This window comes from Cololabis saira, chromosome 7, assembly GCF_033807715.1.
Source record: "Cololabis saira isolate AMF1-May2022 chromosome 7, fColSai1.1, whole genome shotgun sequence".
NCBI classification, from domain to species: Eukaryota; Metazoa; Chordata; class Actinopteri; order Beloniformes; family Belonidae; genus Cololabis; species Cololabis saira.
Genome location: NC_084593.1, coordinates 33884676 through 33903894, shown reverse-complemented (window position 1 = coordinate 33903894; position 19219 = coordinate 33884676). Strand labels below are relative to the sequence as shown.

General features: G+C 38.9%; 1 protein-coding gene across 1 annotated transcript in view; it reads right to left on the bottom strand.

The window, feature by feature from the left end:
- Positions 1-19219, bottom strand: part of glra4a (glycine receptor, alpha 4a) — a 62917-nt gene that overhangs the window by 7581 nt on the left and 36117 nt on the right. The window contains exons 2-8 of the mRNA XM_061726360.1: positions 14950-15080; positions 12820-12887; positions 11860-12083; positions 10242-10324; positions 2532-2669; positions 2123-2337; positions 1195-1344 (exon numbers count right to left, since the gene is read on the bottom strand). Of these exons, the coding sequence (XP_061582344.1) occupies positions 1195-1344; positions 2123-2337; positions 2532-2669; positions 10242-10324; positions 11860-12083; positions 12820-12887; positions 14950-15080 (1009 nt within the window). The remainder of the gene's footprint in view (positions 1-1194; positions 1345-2122; positions 2338-2531; positions 2670-10241; positions 10325-11859; positions 12084-12819; positions 12888-14949; positions 15081-19219) is intronic.

The following is a 19219-nucleotide window of genomic DNA, read 5'->3' as shown; positions in this document are numbered from 1 at the left end:
GCGCAGGAGCCAAAAAAAAGCCCCAAAACTTCTAAACTGAATAAAAATGTGTTTATTTTATATGAAAAAACAAAATGCTTTGATTTAAAGTTTAAAGTGCTTTAATAGCATTGAACTTGCATGACTGTACAGACAGCCAACCATATAGCAGCTGAAATAACCTCCTATGCTACGTATGTCCATATCAGCCCAGATGTAATATAGCCTACAGGTGAAGAATATGGTGTAAAAGTTAATTTATTTCAATAATTCAACTAGAATATGGTGTAAAAGTTAATTTATTTCAATAATTCAACTAGAATATGGTGTAAAAGTTAATTTATTTCAATAATTCAACTAGAATATGGTGTAAAAGTTAATTTATTTCAATAATTCAACTAGAATATGGTGTAAAAGTTAATTTATTTCAATAATTCAACTAGAATATAGTGTAAAAGTTAACTTATTTCAATAATTCAACTAGAATATGGTGTAAAAGTTAATTTATTTCAATAATTCAACTAGAATATGGTGTAAAAGTTAATTTATTTCAATAATTCAACTAAAATATGGTGTGAAAGTTAATTTATTTCAATAATTCAACTAGCATATGGTGTAAAGGTTAATTTATTTCAATAATTCAACTAGAATATGGTGTAAAGGTTAATGAAAATACGGTACAAATCGTGTCCCGTATTAATTCAATACGGGACGCAACATTTTTTTCTCAAATAAAGGACAATTCCGTATTTTACGGGACGGGTGGCAACCCTAAGTGTACGGCACCCTGTCAAGAAACTGGACTAGTGTAAATGCATTGACCGTCTTCGCAGGGTAAGGGAATCCCACTGCCACGGGTCTGGTGGAGATGCTTTTGCTTTTGTGCCAAATGAGGTGACAGAAACCTAAAACAGAAGGCTCCTCACAGGTCAGTGCTCACCATGGAGATGTGCCGAACCCAAGTACGTAGATCTTCATGTAAAATGACGGCCAGCTGTAGCGTGTTTCTGAGTAAACAGCGTGCCACGATAACAAGTAGCAAAAGCCATCATCATCAGGATTTAGACGTGCGCGTGTGTGTGTGTGTGTGTGTGTGTGTACCTTATGCTTTTGTGGAATCTGCTGTGGCGTATGGGACGTGTCAGTGCGTATTTTGTTTTGTTTTGCTTCTGAAAGCTGGCTTTAACTGTGTCTATCTGCACGATTTACTCTTACTATTCTCTGCTGCCGCTGCTTTTTCCTCAGCCTGATGAACTCCTTGTGTTGCCTTGAGACGAAGTTAACAGCTGCATACTCCAGCAGGGCAGCGAACACAAACAGAAGACACACTGCCATCCAAATATCAATGGCCTTCACATAGGACACCTGGGAAGATACAAGAGCACACGCACAGAAATCAAGCGCCGGTCAATAAGGCTGATGGATAATTTATAGATGGTTATAATAAACTCAGTCCTCAGCTCTGGGTTGGACCGACTGACTGACCTAGAACTGCAGTGAGTCAATGGGTTACAGGCAGTTGACGCATAGCTGTAAGACAGGACGAGACTTGAGGTGTGTCCCAGCTGTGTCATTCACGAGACGAGATATGTCACAGCATATCAGCGAGACTCGCTGAGCTGGGAAACTTTACTCAGATGAGCAGCAGTTGCTGATCTCCATAATTAGTTTCTGCCGTGAACTAAATCTTCCAGGAACCGAAACCATTACCCAACCGGTGTTACAGCTAAATGCCTCATACATGTATCTAACTGACATTAAACACCAGCCGGTGTTCTCCGAACATTTGGGTTGGACTTGATGATAATTTAAAATCACATTTTTTAGGGGGGGGGGGTAGTAGCAAAATGTCAGAAGAGTCTCTAAGTTTCACTTGTCACTTGGATTTGGGTGACACCCACTTGTCACCCAAATCCAGTTTTCATAGATGCATGACTTATTCAGTGACCTTTCTGATAAATTGAATATGCAATGCTATTTTTCACCTCACACATACTTGGTCATTAAATCTTTTTACCGATATCTGTAACTAATATGTACAATTACCACGATACGTAGGCTATAGCACATTTTGCTGTGTTCTCTTTGATTGCACCATTGATCTGATCAAAGATCAGCCTTCTACGCATGTATGTGCTGTCACCTTGGGCAGCGAGGCTCTGGACCCCGAGCTCTGTGTGGTCATGGTCAGGACGGTGGTGATACCCAGACCAACCCTGGCTGGTGCAGCATCCATGTTTATCCAGAACGACACCCATGAGAGGATGACGATCAGAAGGGAAGGGATGTACATTTGAATCAAGTAGTAACCCATCTGCCGTTCCAGGTGGAACTTCACCTCGATGCAGGTGAATTTGCCTGCAGGCACACATCACAGGATATTCAGTTTTCCGTGAATGACGAGATGTAACATAAGGAGAAACTGGGCATGTATTTAAAATGATATTTTGGTCAAAAGTAAATCCCATGTACCGTGTAAAGTATAACAAACACACACACTGTGCAGAACTTTAGCATTTTTTTTAATTACTATTTCTAAATTCATAATGCACCTGTGTTGTAGTGCTTAGTGCAGTAGCCCAAATCCTTTTCTTCTTTCAACACAAACTGGGGGAGGGTCAGATCATCAGCCACTTGAACCGGGTTGTCAGACAGCCATTCAAAGATCAAGTCATTCATGGTGTAGCCAACTGTAAAAGAAGAGACAAAAAATGACCAATGGGAGACAGAGAAGAGCCTGTTTAACTTAAAATAAGTGCATGTTTTTTTATGTTTTCTAACAGCAAATACACTCACTAAGAGAAGGTGACTAACTCCGGCCAGAAGCAGCTTTATTACTCTTACTGCACTCACACCATTCATTATAGTTATTGTTCACTGAGAAAATCCCTGAATATTATAACAGACAACTAAATAAAAACATGGACTGTCTTACAGGCTGTGATGGATCACAATTTTTGCAACTTCCTCTGACAAAATGCTAATTTCTTTACTTAATTGAATGAGGTAACAGTCAGTCGTGTAACAGACAGTCAGAGCTGGAGGTGATGGATATTCTCTGGTACTGAAGAGTTATTGTACACAGGACTAACATGATAGCCGTTCCCATTAAAGCCAGTCGGTGTGCAGTGGGCCACCACTTATCAGTAAGGTCTGTATACAGATGACAAGGTTCAGTTGCATCAAAGTGAACTCTGTTGTAATTTATTTGTCAGTGTAGTTCATCTTAAGGAGTGTGTACGCTGATATCTAAACCTCGGTGTAACAAATAGGCCATAGACCTGCTCTGGTGTAGGTAGATTTGAAATGTGCGACCCAAACAAACAAGCTTACCTTGTTCCTCAACTGAATTATACTTTATTAATCTTCAACTGGGATTATATTGCTGCAGTGTAAATTACAAAAAGTAAAATTTATAAACAATTTCTTTTTATTTTACTTTAATTAACAAATTGTAAGTAGCATGTGCAGAGAACAAAGGGTGTGCTTGTCATCTCCAGAGATAAATCAATTTGCATCTGTATTTGTAGCCTGGCAACAGCACGCAGCCACGGCAGGTAACAGAGGAACTCTTAGCAGTTCAATATCCAGGGTGCAGAGATGCTCCTTCATGGTAGCAGGTCCTGGATTACCCCACTTGTTGTTAACAACTGCCCCCGTCTTGCCTGTCTTCCTCAAGCTTTTTTTTTGTCTGTGTTGGAAATCTCTGTGCAGGTGTTTTTTAGTCTGGAATATATTCCTGCAGCCATGTGTTGGCGCCAAAACATCATCCATCTATTATCTATGCCCACTTATTCCTATGCAGGGTGTCATACTGTGTATTATCAGAGATGTTCTATAACCGAGACAGCCCACTACGGTTGTGTTTCTTGTATCTGTGTCACGTGACTGCCACGCCCCTTTAGGAGACCGGAAGCAGGTCCTGAGTCTATTGAGTCCTATGGGAAGTGAACGTGAGCACAGATTATTACCAATTTCTTCGCCCCATAGTAACCTAAGTAAATACCGGACCCATTTTTCAAAAGCCACAAACCTTCTGAACATTCTGACACCAAAATGGAAATTTTCAGACCGACAGATTAGGAGAAAATGAACTTTGTTTGAGACCTGTCTCTGTCTGAGCAACACACTCTCGCGAGATTTGGCTCTCATCGTTTTCCCAACGGATAAAATTAAGTTTAAAACTAATATAAAACTTGCTTCTTTGCTTAATAATATTGTTATTTTTATTATTTAAGTCTTTTTGGAAGAAAGTTGTACTGTATCTAGTGTTGTATGTTCCAAAACGATGTAGGGAGAGGGGCGGCCACGCCCACTTAGGAGACCGGAAGTGTATACCGTTTCAAACCATTGCCAGTAACGGCAATGCGCTATCTTGTGTATAGAGGATCTTTGGTATTATTACTGTCCTCATCAGCACTCCAAGTGCATTTCATTTGGCTATGAGCTCACATCCCACAACGACTGAGAAGAAAATATGGTTTTAACATTTTCTACTTCCTGTGTTTCTCTCCTGCTTTGCTGACCTCTCCTCTCCAACTTGTTTGGATTTTAAGGTTTTATTCTGAGCATTAGTTGATCTCTGAGCCAGCTCCAACATGTTAGCAATTTTCCTGTTGTCATGGTTACTTATCTTCATCAGAAAATGCAAAAAAGTACCAAGAACCACAAGCAGAAATCACCCAAGTAGCACAAACATCCCATTTAGCTGAAAAATGCCTCAAATAAGAGCTTGAGCAGGAGAAAAAAGATGTAAAATGACAAGCGTATATGTTACGTTCTGGTGTTTCCTGCCACAGAAAAGGTCTATTATATTTTTCAACATATCTTTGGGACGTTTGTACTGTTTTAATTTATTTTTTCTGTGATAATATCTTATTTATCTCATATGTCTGTAGCATTGCACTAGACGTTTAAGTTCTGAGCTCTTTGGTTCAACACAAAAAATGTCAGTGTAAACCAAAAAGCGAAACATAGTAAACTTCAGCTATTGTCTGGGTGTTTGAAATCATTGACTAGGTTTACATGCAGTCAAAATTCGGGTTATTGCTAATATTCTGGTTACTGAAACATTCGGAATAATCTGTTTCCATGCGTGAACAAACAAAGTTATCCCTGTATACATGGTAATTAATCATTTGGGATATCTGGATCAAACCAGCGTTGTTTATAAGTACGTCCTGGACTCAAAAGACCAAGATTCCTTGAGAAAAGAGCATGCGCAGAAAACAAATTCATGTTTTGTTTGATTGGGATATTCCGTTTGGCGATGACCGAATATTCGGGTTTTAAAAGGAGTAACCCAGGGGTCATATTCGGGTTTTTAAAAACCGGAATATGAGCAAATTCGGGTTATTCAAAGGGGTTATTGCTGTTTACATGGCCGTGCAAATTTGGGTTATTGCCAATATTCGGGTTTTAAAAGGGTCATTGACTGCATGTAAACGCAGTCAATGGCTGCGTTTCAGGAGTAGATTCACCAGCCTTCCAGAAGGAATTCCCTCATTTAGTATTTTGATAACTGCAGTTTCATTTTATTTAACACATTAATCCAAAATGACCCATAGGTGTTCAACAGAGCTGATATCTGGTAGCACACAGCTGAAGTCATTTTCATACTCATCACACCTCTCTGTGACTCGTGGTGCTTTTATGAATCATTGTCGTTGCAGAAGAGACAGCTGCCAGTGGAATAGAAATGTGTCATTATAGAATAAAGGTGATCACCAGAAGATCTTTGCATTGATTTACAGTGACCTTTACCTCTGCGGATCCAAATTAAACTAAACCATCAATCAAACTGTTCTCCAGAGGATGATGGAGCCACCTGGGCCTCCCTCTGTAGGACTTTAGGGTTCACGTCCTTAATGATACTTATATACATTTTTTTTTAAAACAATTTTGTATAGTTTTCATTACACCTGTGTTACAAACTGTGGCATAAAATGATAAGACAAATTTGCATTTTTGTCATTGAATACATTTGATCACAAGTTGATTTCATGACAACTTGCATGCAAAGTGTCCTAAGATGATTAATTAAATGATCCCATATATATACAACTGATTATAAAACTTTCATTTCATCCAAGAAAAAGAGGAAAAATGTTCAGACATTCAAGGCTTTGCACACTGAGTAACCTATAGTACAATATCTGAAAACTATCTACCTTTAATTTCCTTATCAAAGTTATTTTTTTTTGGGGGGGACATTGGATCTGAGTAAATCTTCATGGATCTGCAGATGATATAGTCATACTTGTTAATACCTTGCTCTTATTAATACTACTTCATTCGACAAACTGAACTGCAGAAGACTAAATATTATCATTGTTATTCCTTCCTCTCTTCCCCTTCCATAACCCCATTTGTTTTAGACATCTGTCCATAGGGGAAACATTAGAAACCTCAGCTAATGAGACTTTGAGAGGATGAAAAAAAAACAACTTGAAAGACTCTTTTGTAATAGTCCTTTCGCCATCAGTCCAGCGACACTTTAATGTCCTCCATGTCACATTAAAGGTCACACACAACAGTCCTGCCACTTGTGATATCATCCTTGTTTGAAGGTTACAGAACATGGGACATGAGGAGAAAATCTGGCTGTAAGTTCACATACCCAGAGCTGAAAAGTGCCAGTGTTCTTGCGAGTGGGTTTATTGAATGTTGCCTTTCCTCTCCCAGCCACCTGATTATCAGTATATAGAAAATGTGTCCTGAATACAAGAACAACAAAGAGTTCCTTGCAGAACCGAATAATACTAATATCTGTTGGGACCCTTGGGCCTGAGTTACAAAGACATCAATTATTCAAAATGTAACACCCTACCACTGCCATCAGTCTAAAAAACACCTCCACCAAAATACACTTATCTTGTTTCTCAGCAGAAGTGATTGCTATTCACCCAGCCCACCTGTAAAACCAAGGGGAATACCAATGCCGTCAAAGAGGAACAATAAAATAAATAAAAAATAAAAAATGATATTGTCATTTATTCCAGCAATTATAGCTGAATGCCGTCAAAACATAACGGACATTGTGCTGCAGAAGCAATAAAAAGGAAATTTATGAGCCAGGGCGTCTGGGATATCTCAGCAAGTGACTAATGACCATTAGTCACATGCCGTCTCTTTTTCTCATGTTAAAAAGACATTCATCGAATGAAAACCCAATGCGGCTACAGTTATGCTTCACGTTTACCGTCTTGGTCTTTCTGTTCACTTATCGTACAAGTGGTGAGGTTACTGCACACTTATCGCTCACAGCAAAGTGCTATAAGCTGCACATATGGAGGCTTTGATGTGTCAGAATAAGGAAAAATCTTCATGCTATGGGCTTATATATATACATAAATAGAGCTTCGCCTTGGCTTACTCAAACCTCAAAGATAACTTTTTATTTTTCTTTCTTTTGCTCATCACCCTTCCCTCCTGGTCTTTTCCATGTTGATGGTTGTGTAGCCAAAGCTCCAGTAGTGATAGTAAAACCAGTAATGTTCTTAATATTGAGCTCTGTCCGAGGTGATCACACTCATGGGTGTGAAGTTAGTTGAACACAAATGTGTTGTGTAGATTCACAGTAACGCAGGTTACAGTAATCTGGTTTTGCCATCCATATCAATTCACTTTGAAAGAGTTCTCTTGTAAAATCGGTTTTGTAGACCTTCCCCTTTTACAGTAATTTACACCTGTACAAAATGTACCAAAGCAAAAGCAACAGGGCGAGGGCTGGTTTCACAGGAGTGTCCAAGAGCTCATATACAAAACAATCCAGATGGCTGAAGAATTGCTAAAAACACTTTGGATGAACATGGTGTCACTGTAAAACAATATGTTACTTTCAAACCTGACAAGTCATTGACCTCAGTTCCTACTTTTTTGTGTTTTGTTTATTCTAGTCTGGTTGTCGCTTTGCCATGGTCACATGCTTTGTTTTTCTAGTAGTGTTTCCTTCAACCCTACATTTGTGTGAAACCTTAATATTGCAAATTGATAATCCAGTCCAATTGTAAAGAAAAACCTTTTTCGCATTTGCACGACTGCGGCAACACTGGATGGGACAGTCGGTCAATCTAAATGATCAAAATCTAATTTCCATCTGTTTTTGGCCTCATTAATACGATGTAATTGTGATATAACAATGATTAATCATTATGGATTAATCATTAGGGATGTGCCTTGGAATAATTGATATATCATCATTTAATCTGCTGTCTTCTTCTTCCATTGACCATTTTTGTGGTAGTGGTAGCGGCAGCAGCAGTTAACATTAATTATCCAAAAATAAAGATGTTTTTAAACATCCTTACACAGGTAGGGAGCAAGAACTAGAAGTTACGCTCTGAAAAAACCACCCCACAGTGGTACCTTTTGTTGCAAATTTGGAATTTTGCTTTTGTTTTACAAAAAAGTGTCATGGAAATCCACTTTCTGACTGGTTGGATGCCTATCAAATGGCATCCAGAGGCAGCTTCGTCTAAATCCTTTGGTAATACCTCCTGAAAATCAAAGTTAAATCCAGAGGAAGCAGACTAATTCTTTGTATCAAATGGAAACAGAATTAGGATGGGGGGCCATGAACAACAACCCCCATCAAACACAAAAAAACACTCTGTAGGAGCTTGGGCTGGGCGATATGGCCTAAATATAAAATCAGATTTTATTTGATTTACAATTTTAATCAAATTAATAAACCCTGTGTTCTCCATGGTATATATGGGTACCATGTCTCTGGCTATGTGCAAAGCGACCGCTGCGGTGATTGTTCTCCACCGTGCCACATTAGTGTCATATGCAGTGCCTAGTGCAAAGGATTCGGCGACAGCTGCTTTTTAGTTAAGGTTTGTTGGTAAAACTACGGTTTTGTTCGTCTCAGACCGGCATTTTTTGGTTGGTTTTTCGCCCAGGTCTAGTAGGAGCACATGACTGTGTTAATCCACAGAGATAAATCATGCTTTTTCTTGGACAATTAAACCACTTACAAATTGTTTTTATTGAATCTGTTGAGACAAATACCAACTTTTTGTATCACTTATTTATTAGAGCAAAATACTGCTGCAAAGATGAATTTGTGATAAGTAGTTTCACTCTTTACTAATCTTGAATCTTTTTGTCCCGCCGGGAACTGCAGGTCACCTCCAGGCGCAGGGGGTGGGTCGCATATAATAAAAGGAACACTGAATTAAAGTTTCATTATTTATATCCAGGAAATTGGTTTCATGAGGGCAGATTCTATCACTTCTAAAGCAAAGGAAAGACTGAACAGGAAAGAGATTATTCATACCTGATGTTATCAGTGGAGAAACTATTTAAAAGGCTTCAAATATATTTTGTATTTGTTTAAAACTGTCTACTTTTAATAAATGTTCCATACAGTAAAAATGAAAGACCTTTGACTATAATTAAAGCCCATCCTTATCGTTGCTATGCCCTTCAAGTTATTAATTCTCACGTATCACATATAATGGAGCACGTTATCGCATAAATGTGTGTAAACTAAAAAAAAAAAACATAAAAAAAGAGAAGTCCTTGATTTCACGGAAGGGGAACACCCAAACAAGCGTCTCATCTCTGGTTGACAGCAGCCATATTGCAGACTAAAATGACAGCTGTCAGAGCTCCCGACCAATCACATAAAACCTTTCACAGCGTCCCCTCTGGACTCCAATAAACTCCTTTATGGGTTGTTGTTTTTTTCAACGTGCAGGGCTGTCAAAGGGTAGATTCACACCAAAGTGTAAGACAGAGCACGAGGTGTCAAAAACATGCACTAGGGGTGATGTACATTCACATTTCCTTTATAAATGCTTGCAAACCATTACATGTGCTCATCATGAAAGGGAATTATCATTTTTGATAACCCTATAATCTTACTGGGTGGTTTAACAAATTCCCACTATTTTGGGACCACGCAGCATGCACATTAGCATCCTTGTCGAGCTGCTGTGAGAGTAATGTGTTGCACTTGTATATTTGCTGCAGGAAGAAAGCTTTGTCTTTCTTTTACTGTTGCTAAGTTACGGCTTGATGCGTATGCTTCAGGAGCTGCTTGAACATAAACACTTTATACTTGGTCGTGGTGATCATATTCACAGTTGAGAATAAATACAAACACACGGGTTGCAAGTTATGAAGAAATGTACTAACAGGTCTGACAAAGTTGTCATATGTTTCAGTCACAACGTTGGAGAGATGAAAATGTGAAACGTAAGAGGGATAAAAGAAGTGTGAGAATAAAGAATGAGAAAGAAATGAAAACTCACAGCTTTCAAGCTGCATAGTACAGGTCTGAATGTCCATTGGGAAATTCTTCAAGTCCATAGGGCAGGACAGGGTTAGTGTCAGCCTGAGATAGGGAAAAAAGAATAAAAACAGATTGGAAGAAAGAAGAGGAGACAGAGCAGATGTCAGGAAGCTCAAAGTGACTTGAGGAAAAGACATCAGACATTAGGAGACATAATAGGTTTCACATATTGATGAAACCAATCAGTTTTTGTGTCATATAAGTTTGTAAACATGAATATGCATACATTTGTTTGATTTAATGCAGTTGGAAAAAGGAAAATAAAAACTAGATGTTTTTTTTCTCTCAACAATAGGCTGGAGATCCCTCTTGAGTCACTCTGTCATTAGATGACTCCTCACACCACAGTAATAGGAAGGTAATTGGTGTAGACATCCTGCTTTTATTTGTTGTGGTGTTGATGCATTAAGCCTTCAAAGTTTCAGAGAGAGAGAGAGGGAGAGAGGGAGAGAGAGAGCTATTTGGGAGTACGTCTGGTGGAAAGCTGTGTAATTACCTGCTGTAATGCATTGCCCAGAGGCAAGGCAAAAGCTGCCAGCAAGATACACACAGGCACCCATTTGATAATGGGTTTTGATGACACAATATCTTCTCCGATAGCAGAAGAATTCACAAAAAATATTCGAGTTACTTACTCATCTAATCCTGATTAAATAACGCCGCGTATTTGGAGTGCACAAAGGTGTTCGATCCACTTTTAGCAGTCGGTACGCAAATCTAGAAGATATAAATCAGTGGTGTGTGTTGTGTAAATGCACTACTGCTGATCTTTCATAAGTCGACAAGATTTGTTGTTCATCCTTTCACAGGTAAAATCCTGAGTACATACTTAACACATTTTGTTGCAATCGTTTTCTTAAGTGTGTAGACGTGGTTGTTCAAATGAATAATTGTGTATCTTTAGTTTACAAAGTAGCAAGATAATATCCCATTTTTTTTCTAGCATTCAATATTCTGCACAGTTGTACATGCCGATAATGAGGTTTTCACATCTCTACCATAGTATAGCCCTCTTCAGTATCGTTTATCCTTACATGCCAGTTTCTGTACATGTTCAAACTTAAGGAAATGGGAATACATGCCTTCCTCTCCTGGAGTGAATACGATACTTGCAAGATTCCCACCTGTCACACACGCTCTCACTGGCATTTCCATTTTTCTTTTCTATTGCCCCTCGGTCAATATTTGGGTAACCAGTGGAGAGGTGCAGTAGGTGCTCTGATGGTGTTGTAGTAAGGAGGTTCACGAGTGGGATTTATTTGCATTATGCCTGCGTGGCCAACACCGGGTGGCAAATTCAGAACGTAGCTATTTACTGTATTTTATTGAAAAGAAATGCAATTAAAACAGGCTCTCTGAAATCATTATGGCCTCTTGTTAAAATGTGATAGCATAAATGTATATGTAAGCGTATTCAAAGTCATTAAAAAAAATCCAATTTCTTGTTGAGGCAATCATACCATTTATGCACCCAGTATTAACAATTATTACCCATCCTAAGAATCCAATAGGTGAATTTTAGTGGAAAAAAACACCCAGTGACTCTGCTGTCAAGTTTTTGGCCCATCTTTGCTTACCTGATGCTGTAAAGAACGCTGCCGTCTTGGAAAATCCTTAGCAGCTTGTTATCAGTGGTGACCTCGTGGAAATTGGCTCCTTTCTCGTTTGCGAAGAATAAATCAGGTTTCCAGATAGAGTCCAGCATGGAAGGATCCAGATCTAGGGAATCATCTGGGTATTCACTGTATGCCAGGCGAGGATCGTTCCATTTTTGTCGTAGAAATACATTAAGCCTGTAGTCCTGCGGAGGAACTCGGGGAAGTTAATAGAAAATAAAGCATATTATCAGTGAAAGTACAGATGGGGAACTTAGAAATAGGTTTTTCTGCTCTTTTGATCTTCAAAACAATGCAAGTGTTTATGTCTTTTGCTTTTTCTCATCAACAATTTTGCAAAAAAATATATGTAGCACCTTTCCTTGACAAGAGAAATTGACTGAGGTGAACACTTCATGTTTGTTCCAAATTTCTATATTGAATCCTGTTGCGAGAATGTGCCCGAGGAGCATCAATGATTTGTGCATAATACATCTTTTAAATTGTTCTATGGGTCAACCTGGCTGCAAGGCCAGGCCTCTGGAACCCCCTTAGAGGCCCTTAAACCATCTGCTGCTGTACTGGGCTGTACCACGAGAAGTAACACTGGAAATGCAACCCTCATCCTCATCATTTACTGAATTTTTCATTTTTATTAAAGACACGACTGCTCATTATCAGCATGTTGGCGACCCATTGGTCTGAAGGTTGCCATGTTGTGTGGAAACAGAAACAAGGGATTGGCTTTACGATCAGAGGATTCACAAAGATGAAGAGTTGGCAACACCTAAAATTTTTCAAGCCATAATCGGCAGCCCAGAAATGGATGTATTTGGGTAAAACTGAAAGCTGAATGGTAAAATTTGAATTTTCGGTTGTTTTCAAGAAAACACCAGCATTTATTTATTTATTTATTTTTAATAATCCTATAATTCTCCTTACCATAGTTGTTTCTGTGATCGACCCAAAGCTATTGATGAAAATATTGCAGGTGACATTCACAGGAGGACCTTAAAGAGAGAGGATGAAAAAACAGCAATCTGAATACACACATTGTTCTCTTAAGATGGAATTTATGATATTACACTGGTGTCCACATTAAGAATACCTATTATATTGTATATCTCCTGAGGCTTCTGATAAACGCCTGCGGTTTCTCATTACTTTTCCTCCTCATGCAATGATTATCACAGAGAATATTCCAGCAACTCAAATCATGCCGTCTGCAGTTAGGCCAGCCTGGTACTCACAGGCACGTAAAGTATCTGTTATTTTTTACCTCAATTATAAAGACGTGATAACATTTGTGAAAAAATCTAGGCTTAATAAATGCAAATACTCATATTTTCTGTACATACAGACTCCCAAACTAAGGGACACTTGTGTCACAGAAAGACACGTGAATCGCTGATCATTGTTTATTCGTCTTCAGTCATGTTTAGGGTTTCTGATATCTTTGATATTCCAGGTTTGTCAGGACTTTAGTATAGAAATCCAAATCTCCACCCACGTACAGAGATGCTTTCACACGTGATTTCAGTTGGGATTTCACTAATGCGTCTCACTATGAACAGTCAGGTCGCTGATTTACTGTTTCAAATAGTCTCCCGTGTCACTTGTAACATGATGCAAACTCTGACACCTCTGTCAAGGAGGTGGTGGGCTAAGAGTGCAAAAATGACTCTTGACTTTAGCCCAGTTTTAACGTGTTGAGCAGTTGACGTCATGACGACGGCTGCTGTCTGTGCACTGCTGCTGGAATAAAACAGCATTCAGCAGCCTCGTGTCTCTAGTGGTTTCTTGTAACTCGTAACTAGCTCCACATGAACATTTGCAAAAGTAACAAAGCCATTTCCCCACTCTCTATTTTGGCACATATACCTCAGCTTTATGCACATAGGTTACCATAGCAACCATGTGGATTAGGGAACATCAGAAAGAAAATGTCAGGAAAATTTGATTCTGAATTTAGGTTTCAATTTGAACATAGCCTCAAGTTCTTGTTGGATTTTAAGTGGCTGTTTGTTTTACATTGGGAGCAGTTTTTTCCCTCTACTTCTTGGTTTCCTTGAATTCTTGTTTTGTGCTTTTTGTGTTTTGTATTTCAAGATTAATTCACACCTGTGTTTTACTCATCATTTTCTTTGCTTGCCAGATCCCGGGCTTCCACCGGACAATGTGTCTGTGTTTTCCTTTTTATTATGCCAATTCAGTTCAGTTTTCATTTTCCTTTCCTTGTGCTTTGTTCGGATTTTAATTAATTTGGACTTGCTTAGATTTCCTGTCTGTCCCGTCTTTGATTTCTTTTTCCTAATAAATTATCTTTCATTTATCATCTGCCTGCGTTCTATGTGTGTTTTGGTCCAAACATGATTCTCAGTGGGAGTCTGCTTATTAGCAGCACAAACATTTCCTATGGCTTCCAAGTTAGTTGAAGATTAATTTCGGAACTGCGTTATCATTGTGAGATTTTTGTGCTTTCTTTATGACTCATGGGCAGCTTTCTAAAATCTGAACATCTACTTCTTCTGTTGAAGAACTCGCTCCTAATGTCTCTAAAGTCAGAGCAATCACATAAACCTGTGACCTTTTAAAGTGCCACACTGTCAAAATGTTGGATTTTTTTTTCATTTTATTTTTTTATTTATTTGAAAGGTCCTAATTTTAAACATCCCTGCCTAAACGCTACTGTATCTCATCCAGGGCTTGAGTGCTGCACTTTATTTGTAGACCATCTAACCTAAGCTCTGTCTTGAGACACGCGTTCATGCTCTATAAAAACTTTATTATAAAAACAGTTTTAGCCCATGAATGTAATTTGATGGTCATAAACAATTTCATGCTATGCTGGGACAATTTATTTTAATCAATATAAATACATATATGAATCTGGCTCCACCAGTGGTGTCCATACTTGTGAACTGTTAATATTATGACAGAGCGTAAAGCACATAAGCATATAAGAAAAGTCAGCCATTAATCTTTCACTGCACATAGGTGTTAGTTGTTTTTATTGTTGTGTGGGTTTTCTTGAGGGCGACTGTGGTGGTTTTCCTTTGCATAAGACCGTACCTTTGAAGTTGGGTCTAATGCGGGCATCATAGCCTGACGTTCTTCCCATGAGCTTGTCCAGGAAGTCAGAAGGTGACAGCTGTGGTCCGGCCCTGCTGGGGGGCTTCACCTCCTCTTTACAGGAGCTCAGTCTGACATTAGCCAGGGAGGAGGGAGAAACAAAGACAAACAAAAATGAGAAAGTTTGAAAATCAAAAAAGGGGAGTGTGTGCTTTTATGAGATGTAGCAGTAGGGCTGGCGGGAAAAATAATGAGCATCTGACACAACGAGAAGCCAAAACCTTTAAGTAAATCAGTCAACAGTGAAAATACTCTGCGGTGGATTGAAAAATGGGGTAAAAAAAGAAAAAGAAAATACAAGAGATTGGCTTGCCACAGCTGGCGACTCGGAGCTTATCTTTTCCAAATCATCTTATTCTGACTTATTGTGGTTGTTCAGCTCCACCTCCAGAGAAGCAACACAGAAGCAGGAGAAAACTTGTCCCTTTATTGTGCCTGGCTCTGCTGGCAGCTTTGCAGGGGGAAAGCTGACAGATTGATGGCTCAGTTGTAATGCTATGCATGTCACACTGCGAAGGAACAAGAGGTGATCGGAGCTCCAGAGCGGTTCAGAAAACCACAGACAGGAATAACCTAACAGGCCAGAGTAAAATTAAAGAGGAGAAGGAAGAAAAAATACATTGTTGAGGGAAGTAGTTAAATTTGCCTTCTGCAGGAAGCCCTGAATCATGATGGATTAGATCTTAGTTTGGCACCTGTTGTGGCACAGCATACCACACTCCCGATCAGTGGTAATGTACCACTCTGTGATGTAGATGGCACATTCAGTCCGCTCAGAGCTGCGGCTCTGCTGATCTCCTGATCTCCTGCCATCTCACGAGTGTTGGACGGAGCCCTTCTCTGATCCCTCACTCTTCTTAGTTGTTTCTGAAGTCAGCTCAAGTGCGCAGTCAGTAGCAACAGGTGAGAACTCTTTTTGCTGGGACAGATGCACTATTGTCCTTAAGATGCATAAAACTGTTCATCTTCTTTCTCTCGGAGTGATCGTTATGCATGCAAGCAGGTCAGATCACAACACATCCATCGATATTTTTGTGTTTTTGCAAGCATCTTATGTGGGGGGTGGTTTTTTTCCCCTGTGTTATGCTGCTGATATGAAATCACGATTTTATCAGAGTGCAGCAGAAGCTTTGAAAAGGTTCATATTGTCTATTGGCCGTTTTGTTTTCTGGCAACAGAGCAGTTGTTTTTTGGGAATTCATTTGTATTCATGCAATCACAGAGAGTAAGAGAGAAGCGGACAAATACAAAGAGTGAGCATAAAACAGAATGCAAATATATGATGATCTCATTACTATGCTAATAGTAGTATCTCATTAAAAACAGCTTAACTTTTAGATACCGTTCAGTGATTTAATTAATAATCAGCTGAACTTTTTTTCTGGCAGGTCAACAGCTGAACTCCTCATCCTCAGTTGCCGGAAGCAGGAGCTGTGGGTTTGTACTCTCTTAATCTCGCCTTTCAGTCCTCATTTGCAATTAGACTTCTTGTCGTAACAATGGAATCTTGTATCAATGCAGGGGGGGGGGATTAACAGCCAAGACCTTTTTTAAAGCCTCACGATAATTTTGTATCCAATCTTGTGGTAGATTTCCACCCTTTTGGCGACGGGTGGTTTTGGTTTTTATTTGTAGCCCTTTTTTTTTTTTTTTTTTTTTTTTAATGTTTTTGGGCTCTGAGACTCAAACCTGGTTCGGCCAGAAGAAGTTAATTTCTTTTAAAAATAATATTTGATAAATAAATCTGACAGTTAACTATTCTTATCATATACAACATGTTCATGGGAATTTTTTATATGAGGTGTTGCAGACACCTCTGAAACTTCAAGTTATAAGGTTAAGTCCCCTCACAGAATGTTTTTTTTAGATACTTAATTATTCTAAAGTTAATCTACTATCTAGAGGTCATCTTCAAGAACGTACAAGTGGCTTCAAAGCTAAATTATATATTTCTTTCTCTGAATTATTCAATTATTAAGATGCTCTTTTCTGACATTTAATTAGTCCGACCTTTTGCTTTAGTTGCATCCCGCTCATCCCAGCATCCATACTGCTGTCTGGAATACGTAACAACTTCCTGTCCATTCACTGTAATGAAAGTTGTGTCTTGAGCTAGTTGCATTCAGTGTTTGACTTTTTGGCAACATAACTTAGTCACAATTTCGCCATGTGTGCACAAGATCAGCTGTGATGGAGAACATATGTCCATTCATTTCTGTGCAGGTGTACAGTACGGCACTTTTTTTCTCTAGCTTTTCCTAATGCAAAAATTATTTCTTGACAATATGCTTTGTCTACAAAACTTTACGGAGGAGCTTTGGGGCCACTGAAGAAAAAAAATACAATTCTGTCATTAATATTCGAATTCTGACTTTTTTTTTCCACATTGTTTTTTTCTTCAGTGGCCCTAATACTCTTCTGTAAAATGTAATACATGTCTATCCAAAATTTTTGACATCCTTGTTATCTGAATCATGTTCAGATAAACCCACAAGTAAGAGAGGTGATTGTTATTATGGTAAAAAAAAGATTATGCTGTACGCTTGACAAGAAAGGCATACTAATTTTAAGAAGGCAAACAATTATTTTTTAATGTACCATAATTAGGATTTGAAGAAATGAAGATGCGAGGAAAAATAAAACTGAATTACATCAGCTTGAAAAAGCCTCACCATACAGGGAAAAGATGTAATTAGTTATTACGTAGTGAAGACAGTGATGCATTTAGCAGCAGACATGTTTTCTCAGGAGTTATGGAAATCAAAAATAGAGCTTAAAGAGTGAATAAGAATTTTTCACATGGGGTAAAAATAAAATCCAAATAAACCATGATCTCACTCTGAGTGATAATGACTGTAGATAAGGACTGTTGTGTAACTACTTCTCTGTTTTCTTTAGTTTTCTTTCCCCCAAACAAATGTTTCCTTTTTTTCATCGATTTAAAACGATACTATGTTTAATTGGTTTGCACAAATAAACTAAATTAAGACAATGAATGAATGCCCCTGGGTCTCACCAGGAGTGGAGGTGCTGCAGTTTTGTTTATCCTCAGATTGATCTCAGACTCACCCGGGAGGGTTTCAGAAGTGGAGTGTTTTCGAGCACTGCATTTTCGGATGGATTCGTGAGATTATGAGTTTATCTGAAAGTTTTGAGATGACCCAAGAATCATGCACCATCTGCTCATTTATGTGTATCTCACCATGTTCAGTCCTTTCTGCTTTTATATGTTATGTGGTTGAAATAATGTCTGAGACACTCTGAGGTGCTCCCCAGGGATAATTAAGGGGTCTACTCTAAAAATGCCTAATGGCTCGATGTCTCACTCAGTCTTGACATACAGCTTGATGTCGTCTACGTAGAGGAGATGGCAGATAATTGCTCCACTTCAGAAACAGTAGCCGATCTTTGTGAACCCACTCTGACTGGGAAGGTTTAGGCCTACGCAGAACAGCAATGGGGACAAAATAAATCCCTTCAGTGTATACCATGCATGATGGTAACTTGTGCAACTGGCCCTTAGTTGGTCTCCAGAGTAGTCTTTCACAAGTATCCACAAATGTGGGATTGAGGCATAGGCTTTCTTAAGCTTGATTCACATAGCAGCATTGCGGCAACGCTCGAAAAAGGGTGTGAGCTATTCTTCTGGCCAATGCTGTTGTCATGAGATTTGATTATCTTTGCTTTCCATGAGCCTCGGGTGCATTCTGTTTCAGAAGTGCGGAGAGGTGAATTTCACTGTTGAAGATGAGTTTTCTCTATTGTCCTGATGTGTGTTTAAAACAACCCACTTCTGTATTTGTGTTTATCTAGGCTTTAGCCGTGTAGCCAGAACTTGGTTGGCTGACACATGCACTGAAGAGCGATGAAAATCAACTGATGATGAAGGCAACAAAATCAACATGCAACCCACAATTGATTTCATCGGGGCCTGTACAAATCTACATATTTGATACTTCTTGGATATATGCTATTGTGATGGTGACTGGTTCTTGCTCTAAGAGATTACCAACACATTACCACATGCAACACCTTTCCAGTACTGTTCAATCCCAGCCTTGGGCGGATCGATGCTTATGTTATTACCCTGCCATTGAGTATACACTGGATGATTCAGTGGAGAACATCCTGTTTATATCTCCAACTGCTTCTGAAGTGCATCTTCTCAGATGGCTATCCAACGCTATGATGCTTTGCTTAGCAGATTCCA